Below are 22,109 nucleotides of genomic sequence, written 5' to 3'. Positions count from 1 at the left end.
TACTTCATGCTGTACAGGAACTTTACAGTTCCTCCATGTACAGTTTACCATTTACATCAAACCCCTCATCATTATCAGTGTGGTTAAACTCATCCTCTCCCCACCTCTCTCACTCTCTTATTATCGTATGCTCCATTTCTCTCCCTCTCTGTTTTCTCTTCCTCTCTGTTTTCTCTTCCTCTCTCTCGTTCTGTCTCTATCTTCTGTTTCCTTCTCTCTGCCTCTATCCTCTCCTATCTCTCAATCAGTTCTCCCAGTCTCAATCTCTATCTCTCCCCTTTCTCTCTCTCTCCCCATCTCTCTCCCTCTCTCTCCCACTCACTCAGTTCTCTTTCTATTCTCCCCCCTCTCAATTTTCTCTCTCTCTCTCTCTCTCTCTCTCTCTCTCTCTCTCTCTCTCTCTCTCTCTCTCTGTGCTGTGACTGGTTGGAGTGTAATTGCAGCAGTGTGAGGTCAGCAGCAGTGTGTTTATCAGAGTTTCCCTCTGTGCGCACTGACAGGAGAAGATGCATGGAGTGAACAGCCTGCTGCACACATGCACACACACACACCACTTACATTCAGACACATGTGCAACACACACGCGCTCACGGTGGGGCACACAGCGTGGAGGAATATAGCCATCTACCGCCGCAGAGCTCAGGTGAGTTACTTTCTTACTATCAGAGAGAGAGAGAGAGAGAGAGAGAGAGAGAGAGAGAGAGAGAGAGAGAGAGAGAAATAATTGGTGAGTGAAAGAAAGACAGACAGAAGTAGAGCTAGAGAGACAGGAGAAAGAGAAAAGGAGAGAGAATTAATGATGGGAGAAAGCAAGGGGTCAAAGAAAAAAACAGAAAGAGAGTGAGGGAGAGAGAGAGAGAGGTGTTTAGATTGAGATGTCCTCAGTTGACACTGAAGCAGGAGGTCCTGCGCTGTAGATAATATCACAGGGGAACCCAGTCATGCTAATGTTTCTTATTATAACATGTTTCTAACATTATTATTCGATTATTTGGTAACTCCTTCAATAACTTCTGTGCTCATAATGCATTAACACTACAGATACACAGTTATAATCTCTTAGAAAGCCTGACCAGGGGACTGCATAACTGCTCATAAGTAATTATAGTTACAAGTATAGCACTTTATAAAGCATAATGTCAGGTTTTATATTGCATTATAACATCTTCTAAAAACCTGCCTTAATGCTCTGTTATGCGTCATATATCATAATATTACAAGGCACTATACAAGTAATATAGTTATTTATGAACAGCTATTTAGACCCACGTCTATATTATATTATATTACAATATGAAGTATAGTTTTATTTATGAAATTATTACTTCATATTATTACAGTATAAGAATACTAAACAGAAAAATTTAACATTTTAGTATATTGAGTTAGTTTGTATGTTCTAAATGGCAACTTAAGAAGGAAAAAAATCTTAATTTTCAGTGGAAGTCAAAGTAAAAAGCCTAGGAGTAAGTGCAAGTTGTCAGAAAGTGAAAAAGAGGGTTTTGTTTTATGAAGTAAAAGTTTAATTCCTGTCAAAAGTGCAATTTTTATATATGTACAATGTAGAACCCTTTAATTTCCAATTTTTACTTTTTGACATGACTTTGAACTGGTAGTTGTTCTTTACATTGTATCCAAATATGATAAATGGACCAATAGAAATGCTCCAAAATGAATACTTTGGCTTACTTTGACTCATGTTGAAGGTTAAGAAGGGTTTTTAATTTTCTGAAGTTACTATTTTGGAGATTTTTGCTTGAATGTATGTATATATATATATATATATATATATATATATATATATATATATATATATACACATATATATATATATATATATATACACATATATATATATATCGTCCCCCCTAGTCAGAAAGTGAGAGATGAGATGTCACATTTGAGCAGGTCTCGCTGCACATTTCAGAGGGCAAGGCAGCTGCTTAGAAGAGCCCATGGCTGCTGATTGTTGGGACAAGGTTTGAGGAGTATTGATAAAGCTTTTAAATGTGCACTGTGAACAAGCCATAGCCCTAACAAGCTAATTAAAGTCTGAGACTTTGGTAAAAGTTATCTGAGAGCACAAATCTTTTGGGGTGCCCAAACTTCCTTTTTCACTCCAAACCTATGCAAAATTATTGTAACGTCTGTCTCTGTTTAGGATCCCTAAACATCACTAAACTCTTCCCGGTACTGACAAAGCCTATAAACGTGGACATCAAAGGTCAAGGCCGAAGCACAGCTTGAGGAGGGAGAGAGTCAGTCGGAGTGCGTTTGGAACCCCAAAGTGTGTCTGGACCCCCTCGGCGTCCACAGCTATTGGACTTCCTGTCTCTCAGTATGGTGCCCGTGGCCCCCCCCAGCAGTGCCTTATGATGCACAGATGGATTGTAGAGAGGAAAAGGCCAGACCTGCTGCTGTTCGTACTCTGCCTCCGAGCGCTGCTGTGGATTTGTGGGCTGGACGTGGCTCTAGCTGACCACTCGGCCCTGTGCAACTGCTCCAGGCACGAGCGGCACACTCGCAACTACGACTACATGGAGGGGGGGGACGTTCGGACACGCCGGCTATACAGCCGCACGCAGTGGTTCCTCACTATAGACCAGCACGGCAACATCAGTGGCACGCAGGACCCCAATGACTGCTACAGTGAGTGTGGCACGTCACACACAGATACACACACACAGAGCCTTAGCATAATCATGTTAAAGCATACACACTTAAGTGAAAGTGATACTTCTGAGATCAATCAAATTCTCTCAGTTTCCCAGTTTCCTCCTCCTTTCCATAAATGTAGTTGATCAGCCAAGGCATGTTTTCTGTCTGCCTTTAGTTTCACTCTGAAGCTTTGAGCCTATAGTAGATATATGTAATAGAATCTTATGTCCCACCAGTTAGCATCAAACATGGTTATCATAGCTGGCAAGTAAAAGAAGCTTGTTCTCCACCACTTAACATCATACAAACTTGTGCTTTGAGGCTATAACAGCTAATCCATAATAGAAGCTTGTTCTCCACCAATTAGCATTATACACTTATGATGCTATTATATCTAACAAGTAAAAAAGCTTGTTTCCCACTAATTAGCATTATGCACATATGTGCTATGGAGCTAAAATACTACACATGTAATAAAAAACTTGTACTTTACCAATTAGCATTATCCAAATATGTGCTGCAAGGCTAATATGGCTAACAAGCTATTGCTTTAATTTTTTTTTTTTATTGCTTAATTCTATTGAATTCCACCAGTTAACATCATGCAAACTTGTGGTATAAGGCTAAATTAGCAGAGAAATAAACAAAGCTTATCACCCACAAATGAACGAGCAAATTTATGCTACGAGGCTAGTTTAGCATTTTTATCACAAATAATAGAAGCTTATGCCTCACCAATTAGCACTATAGAAAATTGTGTTACAAGGCCAATAAAGCTGAGAGGTATGTTGGCATCATGCTAACTTTACCTATGAAGCTAATGTAGCTAAAAAAAAGTAATTCAAGCTTGTACCCCACCAATTAGTGGTGGGGTACATGGTACATGGTGGTACATGGTGAAAAAGATTATTTCCCGCCAATATTTCCAGCGAACAAACTTGTGTTACAAGGCTAATTTAGCTAGGAAATAATAGAAGCTTATGCAATGAAAGCTTATACCCCACCAATGATCATGGTGCTAACTACATACTATGTGACACCTCTATAAACAGTCATAAAGCCTTATTCCAACAAGCATTAGCAACCTTTTCCGGGGTAAACTGACTTCAGGATTGATGGAGCAGACTTTATGACAAATGTAAAAGACTTAAAAAGTCTTTTAGCCTTATGAACACTGCACAAACATAGATATTGTGTTCAAAAAATGCAGAAAACTTACTCATATTCATAATAATAAAAATGGCACCCTTTTGGTGTTATATAGAACCACCTTCAACAGGGTTTTACACCAATCCAGGCAAAACAAAACATTTGAGCATCCAAACGTTCTTTCAGTTTTCAAATGTATATGATATGCGCTCTTGAAAATAAAGGTGCTACAAAGGGTTCTTTGAGTGATGCCATATAATAACCACTATTCTTATAAAGGGACTGCACACCTCTTCTACATAAATGGTTCTTTATAGAACCAAAAATGGCATCACTCAAAGCACCTTTAATACTAGCAGTACTAAAGATTACCTGAAGCACTATTTTAAGGGTGTAGAAATTCCACAACATGTCATTTGAACAGGGTTGCACTAACTTCAGCGATTATTGACCGTGGTTGCCAGTGGTTGAAAGATCCAGCAGTGGAACCTGCTTCAACTTCTGCAGTGGAAGACTGCTGGTATGGGTCCATTGTTTATTTTGGTAACTGTATGACTGTGGGATTTAGCAGCATGTTCAGTGCTTATACTGGTTTGTGTGGATTTGTTGTCGTCTGTTTGAGGAGATCTGGGCCTGAGCTCCACAGCTTTGTGTCCAGATTGTTCTAGCTCACCTGGAGACCCAGGATTAGTGTGCAGCTGGGTTAGTGTGTCGGCCGTTTTAGCGTGCAGGCGGAGAAATGACAGCGTTAAAGCGAAACAGGTGCTGCACTTGGATAAACGTTTCTCAACAGCCGCGACAGAAGGAATCTTAATGAAGGAAACAAATGTCCTGTGTTTTCCACATCTGTCAGAGAGAGAGAGACAGAGAGGGACTAACAGACTGCAGCCACACACACACACACACACACACATACACACACACACACACCTTATAACCCAGCTTTGAGGAACAGGACAGGAGATATTCACACACACACACACATACACACACACACAGCCTTACACAGACAATATAACAGTGCACACTCAGTTAATAGACAGTAAAGAGTCTCTGTGTTTGTGTGTGTTCAGTTAACGGCTTCCATCAGAAACAAGGACATGAGTTCATAAAAAGCGCAAGCCTTCCTAAAGCACTGCTTGGCCTGGTGCCAGAGTATCTTTATAGTATAGTAAAGTGACTGATCAACATAACTACACAATTTGAGAGACTGTATTTTACAGAGATTTACTGTAAACATGCACAATACATCAGTAAAAGGCTGCTGTTGGTGTGGCAGAGTGACTGCAGATTGAATGAGGTAGTGTGAAGTGAGATAGAGGGTGATTACTGCAGGTAGGATAAGGTAGTGTGGTGTGAGATAGCAAGAGTGAACTAGTGATATAATGCAAGTGAGACAAAGTGGTACAGAGTGAGGTAGTGTAACGCAAGTTATAGTGTGATTACAGATAGAATGAGGTAGTGTGATGTAAGAGAGTGACAGGGTTATATAGTGTGATATGAGATACTGAGGTAGTTTAAAGAGTTGCTAGCACTATACAGATCACACTAGGTAGACACAGACATATCTCAGATCTTCACATCACCTAACATCACAGACACACAGACACATATATATGAACAGATAGACAGACAGACAGATAGATGTATATATAGATAGACAGTGAGACATATATGTACATGGATATACAGAAATACATACAGACAGGCAGATAGATATATACATAGACAGACAGATAAATATATCCACAGACAGACAGACAGGTATATACATAGGTAGACAGACAGACAGATATATGAACAAATAGACAGACAGATATATACATAGATAGATAAACAGACATACAGACAGGTAGATTTCCCAACCTCACAGCACACTATACCACTGCCTGTATCACTCTTCTCTGTAGTGTGAGGCCTCCAGAGTAACAGCTGCTAGCCTGGTCTGTGTTCAGGAAGTCTCTCTTCCCTTATGATCTCATGTGCTTCTATTCAGAAAAAATATGTTCAATAATTGAATGGAATTTTTACAACAATCTTAAAATGAGAAATATTAGCTGTTTAGACTCAAGTTAAGATGATTTCACTTGCTAAGAGAACATTTTTTGCGCAGTGAGAGCATGTGAGGAAGCTGTAAACTGAAGATACACAAACACAGACGTTCTGTATATGAACTGTGTATACTCTGTTATACGGGCTGTGTAAGTGGATGTTTTCTGTGTGTGTTTGCTCGCGTGACAGGCAGCGAGCGTCTTGAGACGAGAGGGAATAGATGATTGCGTAACATTTGGCGCTGAAAAGCAGAAAAATTGATACACCCAGATGTGCCTTCTGACTGTCCACAGAGAACACACGCAAACCAGAGCACACACACACACACACTCCAGCACACACACTCACATATTTAGTCCAACCAGGCCAGTGCACGCACATATCGAATAAATCATCCAATCATATTTAACGGCTGAGAGGTTGAACCAGACGACTGCAGGTCACAGCAATACACACGCGCACACACACACACACACACACACATAGCATAGAGTTTTAAAAGCGGCTGTTAAACTGACATAAAGTATTAATGAGGATCAGGTTCTTAGATATGTTCTCATTCATATTTATTGCTCTGTTTTTGATCATATTTAGGAGGGGTTGGCAGTTTACTAACATAAACTAGGGGAAATGATATGACCACATGTTGCTGTGATGGATTAGATCATAAGTGCATGACTGGTTGTGGGTCAGTGCTTCACATTGAACACCTGCATGGGTGCTAGTAAACTCACCTCCAGGTGGATTACGCCGTTAGCTCTGCACTGATGCAACAACATTTTGTGCCAGTCCTGAGAGTTAATTAACCGACATACACTAAAAATAACACTTTTACTTTTACACCTTTAAATGTTCATAGCTTGATAAGCTAGCCATTCCAGATGTGACTATTTTTGGTGTTTTTTGAAGTATTTATGGGGTATGCAGTTGTTTCTGTGGTTTTCAGTGTTTCTGTGGTATCTATGTTTTATGTGGTGTTCAGTATTTCTGTTGTTTTCAGTGTGTCCTGTGGTGTCCAGTGTTTATGTGGTTATCAGTGTGTCTGTGGTATTCAGTGTGTCTGTGGTATTCAGTGTCTGTGGTGTTCAGTGTGTCTGTGGTATTCAGTGTGTCTGTGGTATTCAGTGTGTCTGAGGTATTCAGTGTGTCTGTGGTATTCAGTGTGTCTGTGGTATTCAGTGTGTCTGAGGTATTCAGTGTCTGTGGTATTCAGTGTCTGTGGTATTCAGTGTGTCTGAGGTATTCAGTGTGCCTGTGGTATTCAGTGTGTCTGAGGTATTCAATGTCTGTGGTATTCAGTGTCTGTGGTATTCAATGTCTGTGGTATTCAGTGTGTCTGTGGTATTCAGTGTGTCTGTGGTATTCAGTGTGTCTGAGGTATTCAGTATCTGTGGTGTTCAGTGTGTCTGTGGTATTCAGTGTCTGTGGTGTTCAGTGTGTCTGTGGTATTCAGTGTGTCTGTGGTATTCAGTGTCTGTGGTATTCAGTGTGTCTGAGGTATTCAGTCTCTGTGGTATTCAGTGTGTCTGTGGTATTCAGTGTCTGTGGTGTTCAGTGTGTCTGTGGTATTCAGTGTCTGTGGTGTTCAGTGTGTCTGTGGTATTCAGTGTCTGTGGTATTCAGTGTGTCTGTGGTATTCAGTGTCTGTGGTATTCAGTGTGTCTGTGGTATTCAGTGTCTGTGGTATTCAGTGTGTCTGAGGTATTCAGTCTCTGTGGTATTCAGTGTGTCTGTGGTATTCAGTGTCTGTGGTGTTCAGTGTGTCTGTGGTATTCAGTGTCTGTGGTATTCAGTGTGTCTGTGGTATTCAGTGTCTGTGGTATTCAGTGTCTGTGGTATTCAGTGTGTCTGAGGTATTCAGTGTCTGTGGTATTCAGTGTGTCTGTGGTATTCAGTGTCTGTGGTATTCAGTGTGTCTGAGGTATTCAGTGTCTGTGGTATTCAGTGTCTGTGGTATTCAGTGTGTCTGAGGTATTCAGTGTCTGTGGTATTCAGTGTCTGTGGTATTCAGTGTGTCTGTGGTATTCAATGTCTGTGGTATTCAGTGTCTGTGGTATTCAGTGTGTCTGTGGTATTCAGTGTGTCTGAGGTATTCAGTGTCTGTGGTATTCAGTGTGTCTGTGGTATTCAATGTCTGTGGTATTCAGTGTGTCTGTGGTATTCAGTGTGTCTGAGGTATTTAGTGTGTCTGTGGTATTTAGTGTATGTGATATTCAGTGTCTGTGGTATTCAGTGTCTGAGGTATTCAGTGTCTGAGGTATTCAGTGTGTCTGTGGTAATCAGTGTGTCTGTGGTATCCACAAACAATTACAGCATGGTAACACTGGGCTCAACCTATCATCCTAGCATTACATAAATATAGACATCAACCACTGGCAGGTGCAATTTTTACTACAGCTGTAGCAATGGGTAATTTGTTTATTATGGTCAGAGTGTCCTTTTAGCTATAATAGCTATGATATGTCCTTTTGGCTCCTTATTTCTTTAGTTACATTTGTATGCAGCTTTGGGCTCCAGACGCTAGCTTCCAAAAGTTACAGAGCAAGTATAGTGACTTTCCCTAATAGAAATGAATGTCCCCATGTGAATTACACACCAGCTATTCACTATTATTTCCAGCTGACACAACAAGTACGGCTGTAAGGCGGACAGATTAATGAAAAATACAGTTGCCTCTAACGGGCTTAATTCAGTAAAGTGTTTCGCTAGTCACTCAGAGCAGCGCAATTACTTCTTTAAGGCCTCACTGAACACAGCCAGAAAAGTTTCTCACCTACAGCAGACTGAACTATACAGTCCACTCCGAAATGAGGACTGTCAATTAATTTGAGTCTACACAAAGACTTAGTTCAGTTTGAAAGCAGTTTGTTGTGTCTGAGCTGTGTAAGTGAACACAATGCACAGAATGCATGTATTACTGTTAATAATTCAGCAATAGAGTTTCACATAAGACTGAACAACTTCACAAAGTGGCCGCACTGTCCAGTCTTTATTACTGATGTCCACTGAGAGCAGCAGTGGCTTCATGTTCCCCCTTGTGACTGTAGAGACATTATATATATCATATACAGCAATTTAGCCCCGCCTATTCAGCCTACAGCAGTTCAGCCACACTAACATTATAAGGAGTGTTTTAGCTCATCTTGCTTTTTAAATGATGCATAACACAAGGCAGCCAATCAAAACAGAGATCATTTACATATCAGTCATAAAGGTACAGCCTGTTTAAAGCTCATTTAAACCTCACATTCTCAGCCAAAACAGACTATCTGTGACTTGTGTGTGTGTGTGTGGGGGGGGGGGGGTTCTGCAGACCACCATGCATCTATTTAGGGCAAAAATCTGGCGATGATTCAAACGTCACACTGGAGAACTGATTGCACTGAAGGCTGAGTGAATATGTAACATTTCTTGTAAACAGCGTCTCGCCTTATAACGCAACTCCTGCGTTTACTGGAGTGCACTGTGAAGTAAAGCAGCTGCAGTGACTCATCTGAGCTGTCCTTACTTCATTTCACTGTTTAACTGGCAGACATTTTCCCCAAACCATTTCTCTGCCTTTCAACAACTGAACTGAAAAGTGAACAAACCCAATTTATCTGCGTAAATACAGACAATCCAAACGGGCTGCGTTGTGGAAAAGCGGCCGGAGCTCTGAGTCACTGCCTTGAACCGAACTGATTTGACCTTTTAAAGATCCTGAAAGCACAACAGTGAGGTTAATGATGCTGGCTGTGGTGGGCAACACAGCAGGACAGACAAGCTAAAGTGTGCAGAGCGTTAGTGCTGAAGAGAAGACCAAGTCAGAGTCAGACACGTCTGCTGTTTCTGTAGTGTAAAAAGTCAGGGATCAGACAGAGATCAGAATTTGCTCTATAGATAAATTTTTTTACCTAAGCGCTGATTTATAGACGTAGCAAATACTTAATATCTCTTCGTGTCATTACTGTATCTCATTACTATACATCAGTGCTGTACTTGGTTACAGCACATACTTACTGTATGTAAATACTGTGTGCTGTACTTTATTACTGTACTTCAAAACTTCACAGTTAAATTAAACAAAATATCAAAACCATGTAAATAAAACTGTAAATAACAAATACGATCATATCTAAAAGAATAGTATGTAATCTTTCTAAAAATATATGATATTCAAAATATTTTAAATTATAAAGACATCAAATATCTAACATTATAAATTACATAAATGTCTGACATAAAATTATATTTTGAAGAAATGTACAAAAAAAATAGAAAACAAATAGAACTAAATAAAATAAACCTAGAATAAGAATAAAAATAAGAACAATAAAAGGATTGGCTAACAGAATGCTAAGCTACATTAAGCACATTGTCCCTGACAGGTAAAGAGTTTCAGATATTTGTTGCATAAAAACTGAAGCTCACCTCCAAATCTCTTAAAACATCTTACATCTTTTAAAGCTTTTATATATTTCTGATGGAGCTACTCAATGACACTGGAATCATATCAGTATTAGCAGATAAGTCCTTCAAAAACATGATAATTGTTAGACAGATGTTTAGATGTGTTAGATATCTGAAATGTGATTATGCATTTCCTCCAAAAGAGAGTGTTGAAGTGATGCTGGACTACTGCACGGAAATATCTGTTCATATGTACAACATTTGAAACCCTAAAAAAAATAAACATGCTAATAAATGTTGTATTTCTATGTAATTGATTCAGTCCTAATTTCAACATTTAAAAAATGTTTATGTATGGCCATCCTTAGAAATGCATGATATTACATATTGGCTCAAAACTGTCTCAAAAACTCATCAGTGTGTCTCTAATACACATACATATATAATGTACATCAATCAGCCATAAGCACTATTAGCACCTCTGACAGTCGAATCTTCATCTACTGTGGAATCTGTCCAGATGTGGTTATATTAGGCAGCAAATGAACAGTCAGAAAGTGATGCTTGTGTTAAAATCAGGACAAATGGACAAGCATAAGAATCTTTATCACTTTGACTCGGGCCAAACTGTGATGGCTGGACGACTGGGTCAGAATATCTCCAAAACATCAGGCAGGTCTTGTGGGGTTTTCCTGATATGTCATGGTCAGCACCTACCAAAAAGTGGTGCTAGAAAGGGCCACCAGTAAAAAAAGCGTCAGGGTCATGGGCACCTAAGGCTCATTGATGTGATCCATGGAGGCCCCACCTCACGATCTGCTGCTAACGTCTTGGTGCCAGATATCACAGGACACCTTCAGAGGTCTTATGGAATCCACAAGGGGGACCTACTATTAAGCACAGTATGTACTATAATACACTCCAGTATAGTCTTGGCTCCATACTTTTAATTGAGGATATCACCCCTCTCTGCTTCATGTAGTGTATTACAGTCTGTCAGGCTCACGTTTGGATCATGTTTAAAAGTATGAAGGCCTCTGCTCCTCCAGTATTTCTTCTAAAATCATTAGCAATCACGTTGAGCATCAGTGAAGTCAGGCACTAACCTTGGATGATTAGTTCTGCCACTCCAGCTTATCCCAAAGGTAATAAATGAAGCTCCACTGCTCCACAGACCAATGCTAGGGTTTTTTTTTACCCCTGTATCCCATGCTTAGCTCATGTTCTCATGGATGCTCCTGTTTTAATGGTTCATGTTTTTCTGTGGAGATTATACATACGTAATTATACATATGTAAATGCTAGTGTGTGCACCTTAAAGTAGTTAAGTTCAGCAGTGTCATTTTTAAGTAAACAATTGATTTTGCAGCTCTTTGAGTAGAAAGTAAAAAGTGCATTTAGCACATCTGTATCAGTGACCGCCTACATAAATATCTTATTATAAGACTAATCTTAAATATTGCAATGCTTAGAGGATTGATTTGCATATATAAATGTAAGTTAATGAGAATGAGGATTTCTCTGTAGAGGTTTTTACTCAGCTTGCTGCAGATTAAGAGATGAATAAGAGACAATTTAGGGCCAAAATTCACTTAAGATGTTTTGTGTAATCAGCCACAGACGCTGCACTCTGAAACACTGCACTCGTGACTCATTTTGTTGCCCCAACAACAGACAGAACGATGGACACATAAAAGCTCAGAGAGTCAGAACTAAAGCATCCATCAACACACTCCAGCAGTGGGCCATTTATGGGAGAAACTGATCATACACAAGAGCTTAGGAGAGCTCTCTCTTTCTCTTTCTCTTTCTCTCTCTCTCTCTCTCTCTCTCTCTCTCACACACACACACACACACACACACACACACACAAATATTACTGGCACAGCTGCTATTATGTACAACTTTACTAACAAAAGCATTTCAGCCAGTTTTTTTACCAGCCATGTTTACATGCAGACTGATAATAAACAGATAGTAATCTGACTAACAGCTTTATATAATAGAATACATCCATGTATACACTTCAGTCAGAAAAGACTAGTCCAGTTGAGGCCATTCCAAAGACAGTTTCTATCCAACTGAATGAGGTGGGTAATCCTTAACATAATCTGTTCAACAGAGGAATAACAGCCAGGGAAACACCTGTGTCCGATTACATTCCCAATTGGAAAGTTTAGGTATGTTCTGTGCAAGATAATGCACTATTACTAAAGTACTCAGTATTATTACTGGAATTGGGGCTCTTATGGTATGTTGTGTGGGGGCAAGCTAATCTTTCATCAAGCTGGCTGCTGGACTCACATGATGCGCATTGTCATGTGCACCATTTTGGATGAGATAAGTAAAAGACATCAAAGAGAAAAGCTGATTATGAAGCTTATTCAGCAGTCCTTTATTAAAGCAACAGTATTCAGAATTATTAACATTATATTTATATAACATTATTATTATTAACAACTTCAGAATCATTATTGTGCTCCACTGACTTGTAAATAGAAGAATAGCCCCCAGGCTTGGCACACTGCTAACTGCGGTATGTAACTTTGAAGAAGTTACATACCGAAGGGAGAACAGACTGTTCTCCCTCCTGCCATCAGGAAGAAGGTACCGCAGCATCCGGTCCAACACGACCAGACTCTGCAACAGCTTCTTCCCCCAAGCCATCAGACTCCTCAACACAACTCAACTTCTGAACTGATATCTTTTGGTACATGTACACTCTCTCTCTCTCTCTCTCTCTCTCTCTCCAACCATTTACCCCAGGAAAAAAGGGGAAGCATTTTTGCACAAAGCATTGCACTAATAACTTTACTACCTCACTGGACTCTATTTATTACACATTGCACAATTGCACACTACCGTCAATTATTTATTATTCTCTGGTCTGTACTGTGTTGTGTTGTCTGTCCGCACTTGTTTGTTTGTGTTGCACTTGTGTCTTGTATGCACTGTCTATGTTGCACCATGGTCCTGGAGGAACGTTGTTTCGTTTCACTGTGTACTCTGTATGTAGTTGAAATGACAATAAACCCACTTGACTTGACTTGACTTGAGAAGTCAAATTTGCATAAAATCTGGAAATATTACTTGTACCATGTCAGTGACACTCTCAGTGGTCAGTGATCTCTTAGCTTATCCAGAAAAAATTATCTACTTTGACAATCTTCCATAGTGTTGCTTTGATTGTTGTTTTTGAGCAGCTCACATACAACATTGAAAAGACGTGACAAAAGGGCACACACTCTCTGAAAGCATAAGATGGCTGAACTGTAACATTTTTGGAGCAGTGCAGCACTTTGCTTTGATTGACTCATTGAGTTAAAGGGCCTCATATAATGGGGGCAGTGCATTTAAATATATCCGCTCATTCAGCTTATCAGCTGAAGGTATATGGAGTGTTTCAGGCCAGACTGCTTTTTAAACATGGCATGATACAGGTCCCCCAATCAGAAAACAAAGCTCATTTACATATCTCAATCTTAAAGGCACAGTCTATTGAAATTCTAAAGGATAAGAGGTTGGAAAATTGTGATATTGTAATTAATTAGGCCATATGGAAGTGTTATTGTATATAAATATGAAAAAAACATTCAAGACAAATATAGGATATGCACTAATCCTGCACATATCCTCAGTGTTTTCTTACTTAAAACTAAAGCAAGTAAACATACATATAAAACAAGCTATCTTTTTATAATTAGCTAGATCATGCTATGGTATGGCTCTTCTCCCTAAGGTTCTAGGTTCTGCAGTGTCTTTGGGCACTCTGTATCAGTTGCACTTTTTGTATGTTGCTCTGGGTAATAGTGTCTGCTGAATGACTAACTGTAAATGTAAATGAACCTAGCGACGCTCAGTAAAGGTCAGGTTTTGAAGTGAGTGCAAAGTGAGTGCTGAGGGAGTGTATGCAGGGTTCTCCGCCAGAGAATTAAACACACACTAAACACACACACTATCTCTGATCTAAACATGCTGAGATACTCTCTAAACTGTGCTATTCTAATCCAGCACAATGCTCTTGGCATGAATCACAAGTATCCAAAGCTGCATTGCAAAAGCTGAAAGCTTAGCACGTGAAATCCTCTCATATGTAGTCGAAATATAATGAAATCTCTCATTTTATCGCAAATGAAATCCATCAGCCGGTCAGTTGCGTGCATCAATGTGATTTTAGGTCTAACTATGCGTTTTGTAGCAAACCAGTTTAGACTGGAGAAACACTAAACAACACAATTAAAATAACACACACAAAACATTTTTTCCCAGTCCATATGCACTGTATGTACAAAAGTATTGGGGCATCTGCTTGTTCACTGTTTCTTCCAAAATCAAGGGTATTAAAAAAAGAGTTGATCCCGCTTTTGTTGGAGTAACTGTCTCTACTGTCTAGTGAATGCCTTATACTAATATGGAGCAATGCTGGGAGGATTTTACTGCAACTACTGCAAGAGCATTAGTGAGGTCAAGATGTTGGACGATCACCACCCCACCTCATCAACTTATCCCAAAAGTATTGGATGGAGCACCATCATTCCAGAGAACACAAGTCCTATTCTATTGGCTATACTGATCAACAGTCAACAATCCGTCTGGCCCTGTTGTGTGTGTGTTCTGTCTGTGTGCCGTGATGCTGTGGTTTTATTGGCTGTAGTGTAGCGTGCAAAGCAGCTCTGACAGCCCCCGGGCCCTCAGGCTCAGCTTTAATCTCTCTCAGAGTAATGACCACCCAAACCAACACACACACACACAGGGAATAGGTCCTCTCAATCACGCAGCCATATACACAGATCACACACACACACAGATCACATTGGGGAATAATTTTCTCAATCACACAGCTTACTGTTACCCGGAACTCTTATCCTTCTTATGCACTCTCTCTCTCTCTGTCTCACACACAAAATGATACTCATATGTTCAGGTTTGACATGAATTAGGATTCAGTTTTATGATTTTTGGTCTGTGTTAAACATTACTCATTCAGTATCTAGAAGATGGGATGTGCCTAAATCTTTCCTCTGGCATACAGAATGAGTACACCCACAGCTGCATCTTTAAGGGGGTGTTCTTAGAAAATGTCCACGTTAGCTATACCCGTCTCAGACTAAAACTACTAAAACCACAGTAGCTATACTCATCTTAGACTTTAACTAGTAAAAACATGGTAGCTATACTCGTCTCAGACATGAACAACTAAAAACACGGTAACTATACTCGTCTCAGACTTAAACAACTAAAAACACGGTAACTATACTCATCTTAGACTTTAACTAGTAAAAACATGGTAGCTATACTCGTCTCAGACATGAACAACTAAAAACACGGTAACTATACTCGTCTCAGACTTAAACTACTAAAAACACGGTAACTATACTCGTCTCAGACTTAAACTACTAAAAACACGGTAACTATACTCGTCTCAGACTTAAACTACTAAAAACGCAGTAACCATACTCGTCTGAGACTTAAATTACTAAAAACACGGTAACTATACTCGTCTGAGACTTAAACTACTAAAAACACGGTAACTATACTCATCTGAGACTTAAACTACTAAAAACACGGTAACTATACTCGTCTGAGACATGAACTACTAAATACACGGTAACTATACTCGTCTCAGACTTAAACTACTAAAAACACGGTAACTATACTCGTCTGAGACTTAAACTTCTAAAAACACGGTAACTACACTCGTCTGAGACTTAAACTACTAAAAACACGGTAACTATACTCGTCTGAGACATGAACTACTAAAAACACGGTAACTATACTTGTCTCAGACTTAAACTACTAAAAACACGGTAGCTATACTCGTCTGAGACATGAACTACTAAAAACACGGTAACTATACTCGTCTCAGACTTAAACTACTAAAAACACGGTAACTATACTCGTCTGAGACATGAACTATTAAAAACACGGTAACTATACTTGTCTGAGACTTAAACTACTAAAAACACGGTAGCTATACTCGTCTGAGACTTAAACTACTAAAAACACGGTAACTATACTTGTCTCAGACTTAAACTACTAAAAACACGGTAGCTATACTCGTCTGAGACATGAACTACTAAAAACACGGTAACTATACTCGTCTCAGACTTAAACTACTAAAAACACGGTAACTATACTCGTCTGAGACATGAACTATTAAAAACACGGTAACTATACTTGTCTGAGACTTAAACTACTAAAAACACGGTAGCTATACTCGTCTGAGACTTAAACTACTAAAAACACGGTAACTATACTTGTCTCAGACTTAAACTACTAAAAACACGGTAACTATACTCGTCTCAGACTTAAACTACTAAAAACACGGTAACTATACTCGTCTGAGACATGAACTATTAAAAACACAGTAACTATACTTGTCTGAGACTTAAACTACTAAAAACACGGTAGCTATACTCGTCTGAGACTTAAACTACTAAAAACACGGTAACTATACTTGTCTCAGACTTAAACTACTAAAAACACGGTAGCTATACTCGTCTGAGACATGAACTACTAAAAACACGGTAACTATACTCGTCTCAGACTTAAACTACTAAAAACACGGTAACTATACTCGTCTGAGACATGAACTATTAAAAACACGGTAACTATACTTGTCTGAGACTTAAACTACTAAAAACACGGTAGCTATACTCGTCTGAGACTTAAACTACTAAAAACACGGTAACTATACTTGTCTCAGACTTAAACTACTAAAAACACGGTAACTATACTCGTCTCAGACTTAAACTACTAAAAACACGGTAACTATACTCGTCTCAGACTTAAACTAGATGTTTATCACCTTTAAGTAATAGCAAGCAGTATAAGTGAGGCAACATGTTATTGATAGAGAAAAGGAGATTAGTCGCCAGGTACCTCTCCACAACACACACACTCTCCCCCTTGTTAACCCATATGTTTGAATGTATGTGTGTTTGTGCAGGTATTCTGGAGATTCGGTCGGTGTCAGAGGGAGGCGTTCTGGCCATTAAAGGGGTGAAGAGCCAGTATTTTATTTCTATGAGAAACAATGGAGTGCTGTATGGAACGGTAACCTGATCACTCTGCACTCAAAACACACACACACACACACACACACACACACACACACACAAAATGTGTTAACACAAGTATTATTTTTAATCTACTTACTAGTCTTATTGGGTCATCAATGATTAATAAAGTCATGTCCATTAAACTGCAAGCGTATTAGGGTTCAGGTAACAATGGTTTAGACTACAGATAAGGGTTTAAGGATTCAATTGAATTGAATTATTCCTTAACCCCTTAAACAGCCTAAGGCCTGCCGGCGGGCTAAAAGTACCAACTTCTATTGCCAGAGAAAACCCCCACCAGTTAAGTCTTGCTGTGTTAAGGGGGTAAAAAAATGTGTATATATATATTTAGATTTAGCATCTACTATAACTTATTTATAATGGTGTTGCAGATCACAACACTCATGGTTCAAATTGGATTCCGATTTTTGAGTCATGGATCAGATTTCAGTTAGTCAGTTAGTCAGTTTTTTGGACCAGCAAAAAAGAAAAAAGGTTTTAACATCGTCTATTTGTTTGTAGCAGTGATTCTCATTTTGACACAGTCTGATTTTTGTGTGTATTAGTGACTGTTAAATAGACACGGTCTGTTGGTGATGTAGGGATTCACTGGCACGCCATATTTCCTAATTCCATTCCACACTAAAAGTTAATGGTGGGGTCGATCATCCTGAGGTTGACATACTTGAAGATTTCTCTTTTTTTTTCCTTTTTTTCTTCTCCATATGAGACTCCCATGCCTCACACTAATAGAGCATCTGCTCTCACACACACACACCAGAGTAATGTTGCTGCAGATGTGTGGTCGTACTACATATGTTGCCTTATGGTTTTGTTTTTATCCATGTGCTTCATTCACATGATAGACAGCTGCTCAGCCTGTATGTTTTTACTGCAGCTCTGCATCCAGATTGAAGGAATTATCACTGTAAAAAAGTAACATCAGCAGTAAAACTGTATTACACACTGTTATGGTTAAACTCCACAGTTGTGGGGGTCAATCAGTATAAATTGCAAATAATTGCAATTAATCATATTGCAAATAATCTGTGATCTGTTACACCACTACTTATTCAGGATCTAATATGAATGGTTCAGAATCCATAATGAATTATTCAGTATCTACTACAAATTATTTAGTATATATTATGCATGTTTCATTATCCACTATACATTATTCAGTATCCACTATGAATAATTCTGTCTCATCTAGGAAATATTCTGTTTCTGCTATAATCATTTAGTATCCACTGAATTATTCAGTTTCTACTATACATTTTTCAATATCCACTATGAATTATTATTATCCACAATGATTTATTGAGTGTCCACTATGACTTATTAAGTACCTACCATAATCTATTCAGTATCCACTATGAATTATTCTGTATCCACTATGAGTTATTTAGTGTCCACTTTGTATTATTCAGTACCTAATATAATCTATTGAGTATGCACTACGCACTATTCAGTATCTAGTGTGTATTTCTTAATATCTAGAAGGTAGGGGTGCTTTAACCTTCTCTCCTCTGGTCTACAGAAAGAGTACACCAACAGCTGCATCTTTAAGGAGGTGTTTTTAGAAAACTTCTACACGGCATACTCATCTAACACATGGACTACTAAAGACGGAAAGGAGATGTTTATCTCTCTGTCACAGAAGGGCCGGCCGTTGAGGGGCAAGAAAACACGCAAAGAGAGTATCGCCTCACACTTCATCCCACGCAAGTGCAAGGAGGATGGCAAGACACTGGCCTGACACACCAAAGTTATTCCGCAAACCGTACAAACACTATAAACAGTTTCAAAACAGGCCACTGTTCCTTCCCTGCTGCGTCAAGGTCTCTGGACTGAGCGCAATGTGTTGTGGACATGATATTTCTTGAATTTTGTGTTATTTGGAGACTTACTGGACTTTTACTGAAGCTCTGATATGCAGGGAGCTGGATGGACATGGAACAACAACTTATTTCTGAACACTTTCTCAAATGAAGTTCTCTGACTTGGAGAAAAAGACAGTGGCAGTTAAAAACCAGATGGGACTTTAAGGACTCGTAATAAAATGGTGAAATGTGAGCAGAAGCAGAATTCTACTGTATCCCGTCAAACTGAGGACAAATGCATGTCAGAGCAACAGCAGAACACAATCGCTACTTTACTATCAGCAATAAAGTGGCTATTAGTACTGTGGCAGCGCCAGTGCCTGAGATCTTCCAGAGCACGAGATATATGACATTGTTGAGTACAGATAAATCCACACATATTACCATGAGGTCAGCAGTATAAACAGACGAATACAGCAATCCACAGAACATTAAAACTCTATTCTTAATTATTTTTGTGTGTTCTGGCGTTACACTGTAACCTAGACTGTAGACTGAGTGTCTGCAAGTGGTCTACAATTTGGTCTTGAGCACAGTTCTCTCATTTAAAGGGGCCATATCATTAAAAACAAATAACTGAACTGATGTAGTATGTGAATACTGTGAATACTAAAGTGGATAAATCCAAAATTAGGTCATGCAACAAGCTTACCCTGCCACTTCCACTACAGCAGTTTAGCACCACCCATTCAACCCACAGCAATTTAACCCTGCCCATTTATTCTTCAGTCCGCATATTCATCCTACAGTTGTTTAGGCCTGCCCACTCTAACAGTTTTGTCCCATTCATTTAACCTATAGCAGTTTTGCCCTGCCCATTGAGCCAATGGCAGTCATTCTACAATACTGGGCAGCCAATCACAATAGAGCTTAGTTACATATATATTAGTCCTAAAGGCACAGTTACATAAATACTAAATTACTGGGGAAAATAAATATAAAGGAAAATGTAGGGTATGGGTCCTTTAAGATTTCCAGGATTTCAGCATCAGTGCTTTAAGGGTACAGTGGTCATGCCCCACTGCAGACAGGCAGTTTTAAATAATTCTCACTGTCTCACATTTCTGTAGATTGTCTCATTTAAATGATTTATGGTTTTTTGTCTGAATTCAGAGGGTTTCCACATTTCCAACAGGTGTCTTTTGTTTCTCTGTTAGCACCATACATTCCATTTACTCTCTTTACTGGCACTTCACTAAAAGATAAACACCGCATCTCACTGGACTCTCTATCACATTTACATTTCCCAGCGTGCCTTAAAGCTCTCCTGTTTGTAAACAACTGTTCTTCAATATTGTTATTTATGATGTTTGTGTCAAATCTGGATGGGTGATTGTTGTGGTATGTATGGTTGAGGTTAAAGGTGATCGTTTGGTGATAAAATGAAAGTACATAAACAGAGTTGCGCACAATAAAAGTTTATACCTTATATAAGAGGTTACCTGCTAACAAAGAGCTATAAGCCATGGCTGGATCCACCAACTACATCCAACACATTTGGCTCCAATATTCAGGAATTAATCACCTGTATTAGATTAGGGGTGGAGATCAGCAGACTTTAAGATGTGGTTCAAAGACTTTCCCCTACATAAAATCAGGTAAGTATGGGTGATTGTGGTGTACGATGGTAATTTGTGGGGTATAGGCTTTTATTAGTTGATAGCAACATTAGCCTTGTAGCTTCAGTGTAAACCTAAAAAAAAAAGCACTTAGCATGTCTTGGACGATAGACAACATTTTTGCGCTAAGTAAGAATTTACGTAAATATTATTTTTCCACCAAACTATCGCTTTGAATAAAGTCAAGTACACACTCACCATCTGATTAGCTAAAAGCTTTAACCACTAGACTGCAAACACAGGGTGAGGAGTGTGTAAGGGCTTGAGTGAGCGTGTGTGTTTCTTTTGCTGCTATATGCGATGTCATAAACCGAATATGAGAAATGGTATTTTATATTTTAGATATGAAAAGCCAAAAACAGAAATAAATACACAAGTCTTTCATACCAGGTGTTTTGAGAGTCATTGTGCATCACACTGCCTCACATTTACATATACCGGCCCATTCATCCTACAGCAGTTTAGCCCCACTTATTTGGCCTACAGCAGTTTAATCACACATATGTAGCATTGTGCAGTTTTTCAGCCTACAGCAGTTTAATCACACATATGTAGCATTATACAGCAGTTGAGCCTTACTTATTTAGCTTACAGCACTTTAGCCCCACTTTAGCCTACAGCAGTTTAGCCCACCCCTTTAACCTGCAGCAGTTTATCCCATTCATTTAGCCTACATTTTAGCCTAGAGCAGGCTAGTTCCATTTATTTTGCCTAAAGCCGTTTAGTCCATCCATTTAGACCGTCAGCCCGCCAGGCCGTCTCACTGGCACCTGCACACCACTTAATGGAGCATTGTACAGCTTATTTTCCATTAAACAACAGCAGAGGACCTGCGCCTGTGGTTGAAGGTGCTAAATTTAAAACGTCCATGTGTATGTCTCCTCTTACCATTATGTGGAGGGGAGATACCAGGGCATCCTCACTGATCTTAGCTGGCTATAGGTTAGCTCTTAGGATAACGTCCTACCTGATAGCTTCAGGAACACCCGACGTGTCCACTTTATGACCATAACTGGTAAGAGGAGACATGTGGACTTTATGATCAGTGTCTTTAGCGGTAGCCTTTTTCAGACTGCATTTACTTTGACAATGATATGTCCATAAACCTTAAATGCTGGAATAAGGTGGATACAAGAATTGATTATTTTTGACATTTTTTGCTCTCCTACAGTTGCAGAGCGAAATTTACTTTTAGACAATTGCACCCCTTCATTGTCGCTATACACATGCATTTGTTAAATGACAATGACAGATCCATCGAAACTGCTTCATAGTGTCCCTTTAAGATAACTGCTGAG

The 22,109-nt window shown here is 39.2% G+C and overlaps 1 protein-coding gene across 1 annotated transcript; it reads left to right on the top strand.

Moving 5' to 3' along the window:
- The first annotated feature begins 2,372 nt into the window (after nucleotides 1–2,372).
- Nucleotides 2,373–21,176, top strand: fgf7 (fibroblast growth factor 7). The gene is made up of 3 exons (XM_072695289.1): nucleotides 2,373–2,649; nucleotides 17,198–17,304; nucleotides 18,850–21,176. The coding sequence occupies exons 1-3, from the start codon at nucleotides 2,373–2,375 to the stop codon at nucleotides 19,066–19,068; spliced, it is 603 nt and encodes a 200-aa protein (XP_072551390.1). The 3' UTR covers nucleotides 19,069–21,176.
- The last annotated feature ends 933 nt before the right edge of the window (nucleotides 21,177–22,109 follow it).

The sequence above is a fragment of the Salminus brasiliensis genome, chromosome 13 (assembly GCF_030463535.1).
Source record: "Salminus brasiliensis chromosome 13, fSalBra1.hap2, whole genome shotgun sequence".
NCBI lineage: Eukaryota > Metazoa > Chordata > Actinopteri > Characiformes > Bryconidae > Salminus > Salminus brasiliensis.
The sequence above is the reverse complement of the archived record's forward strand: the minus strand, read 5'-3'. Positions and strand labels throughout refer to the sequence as shown.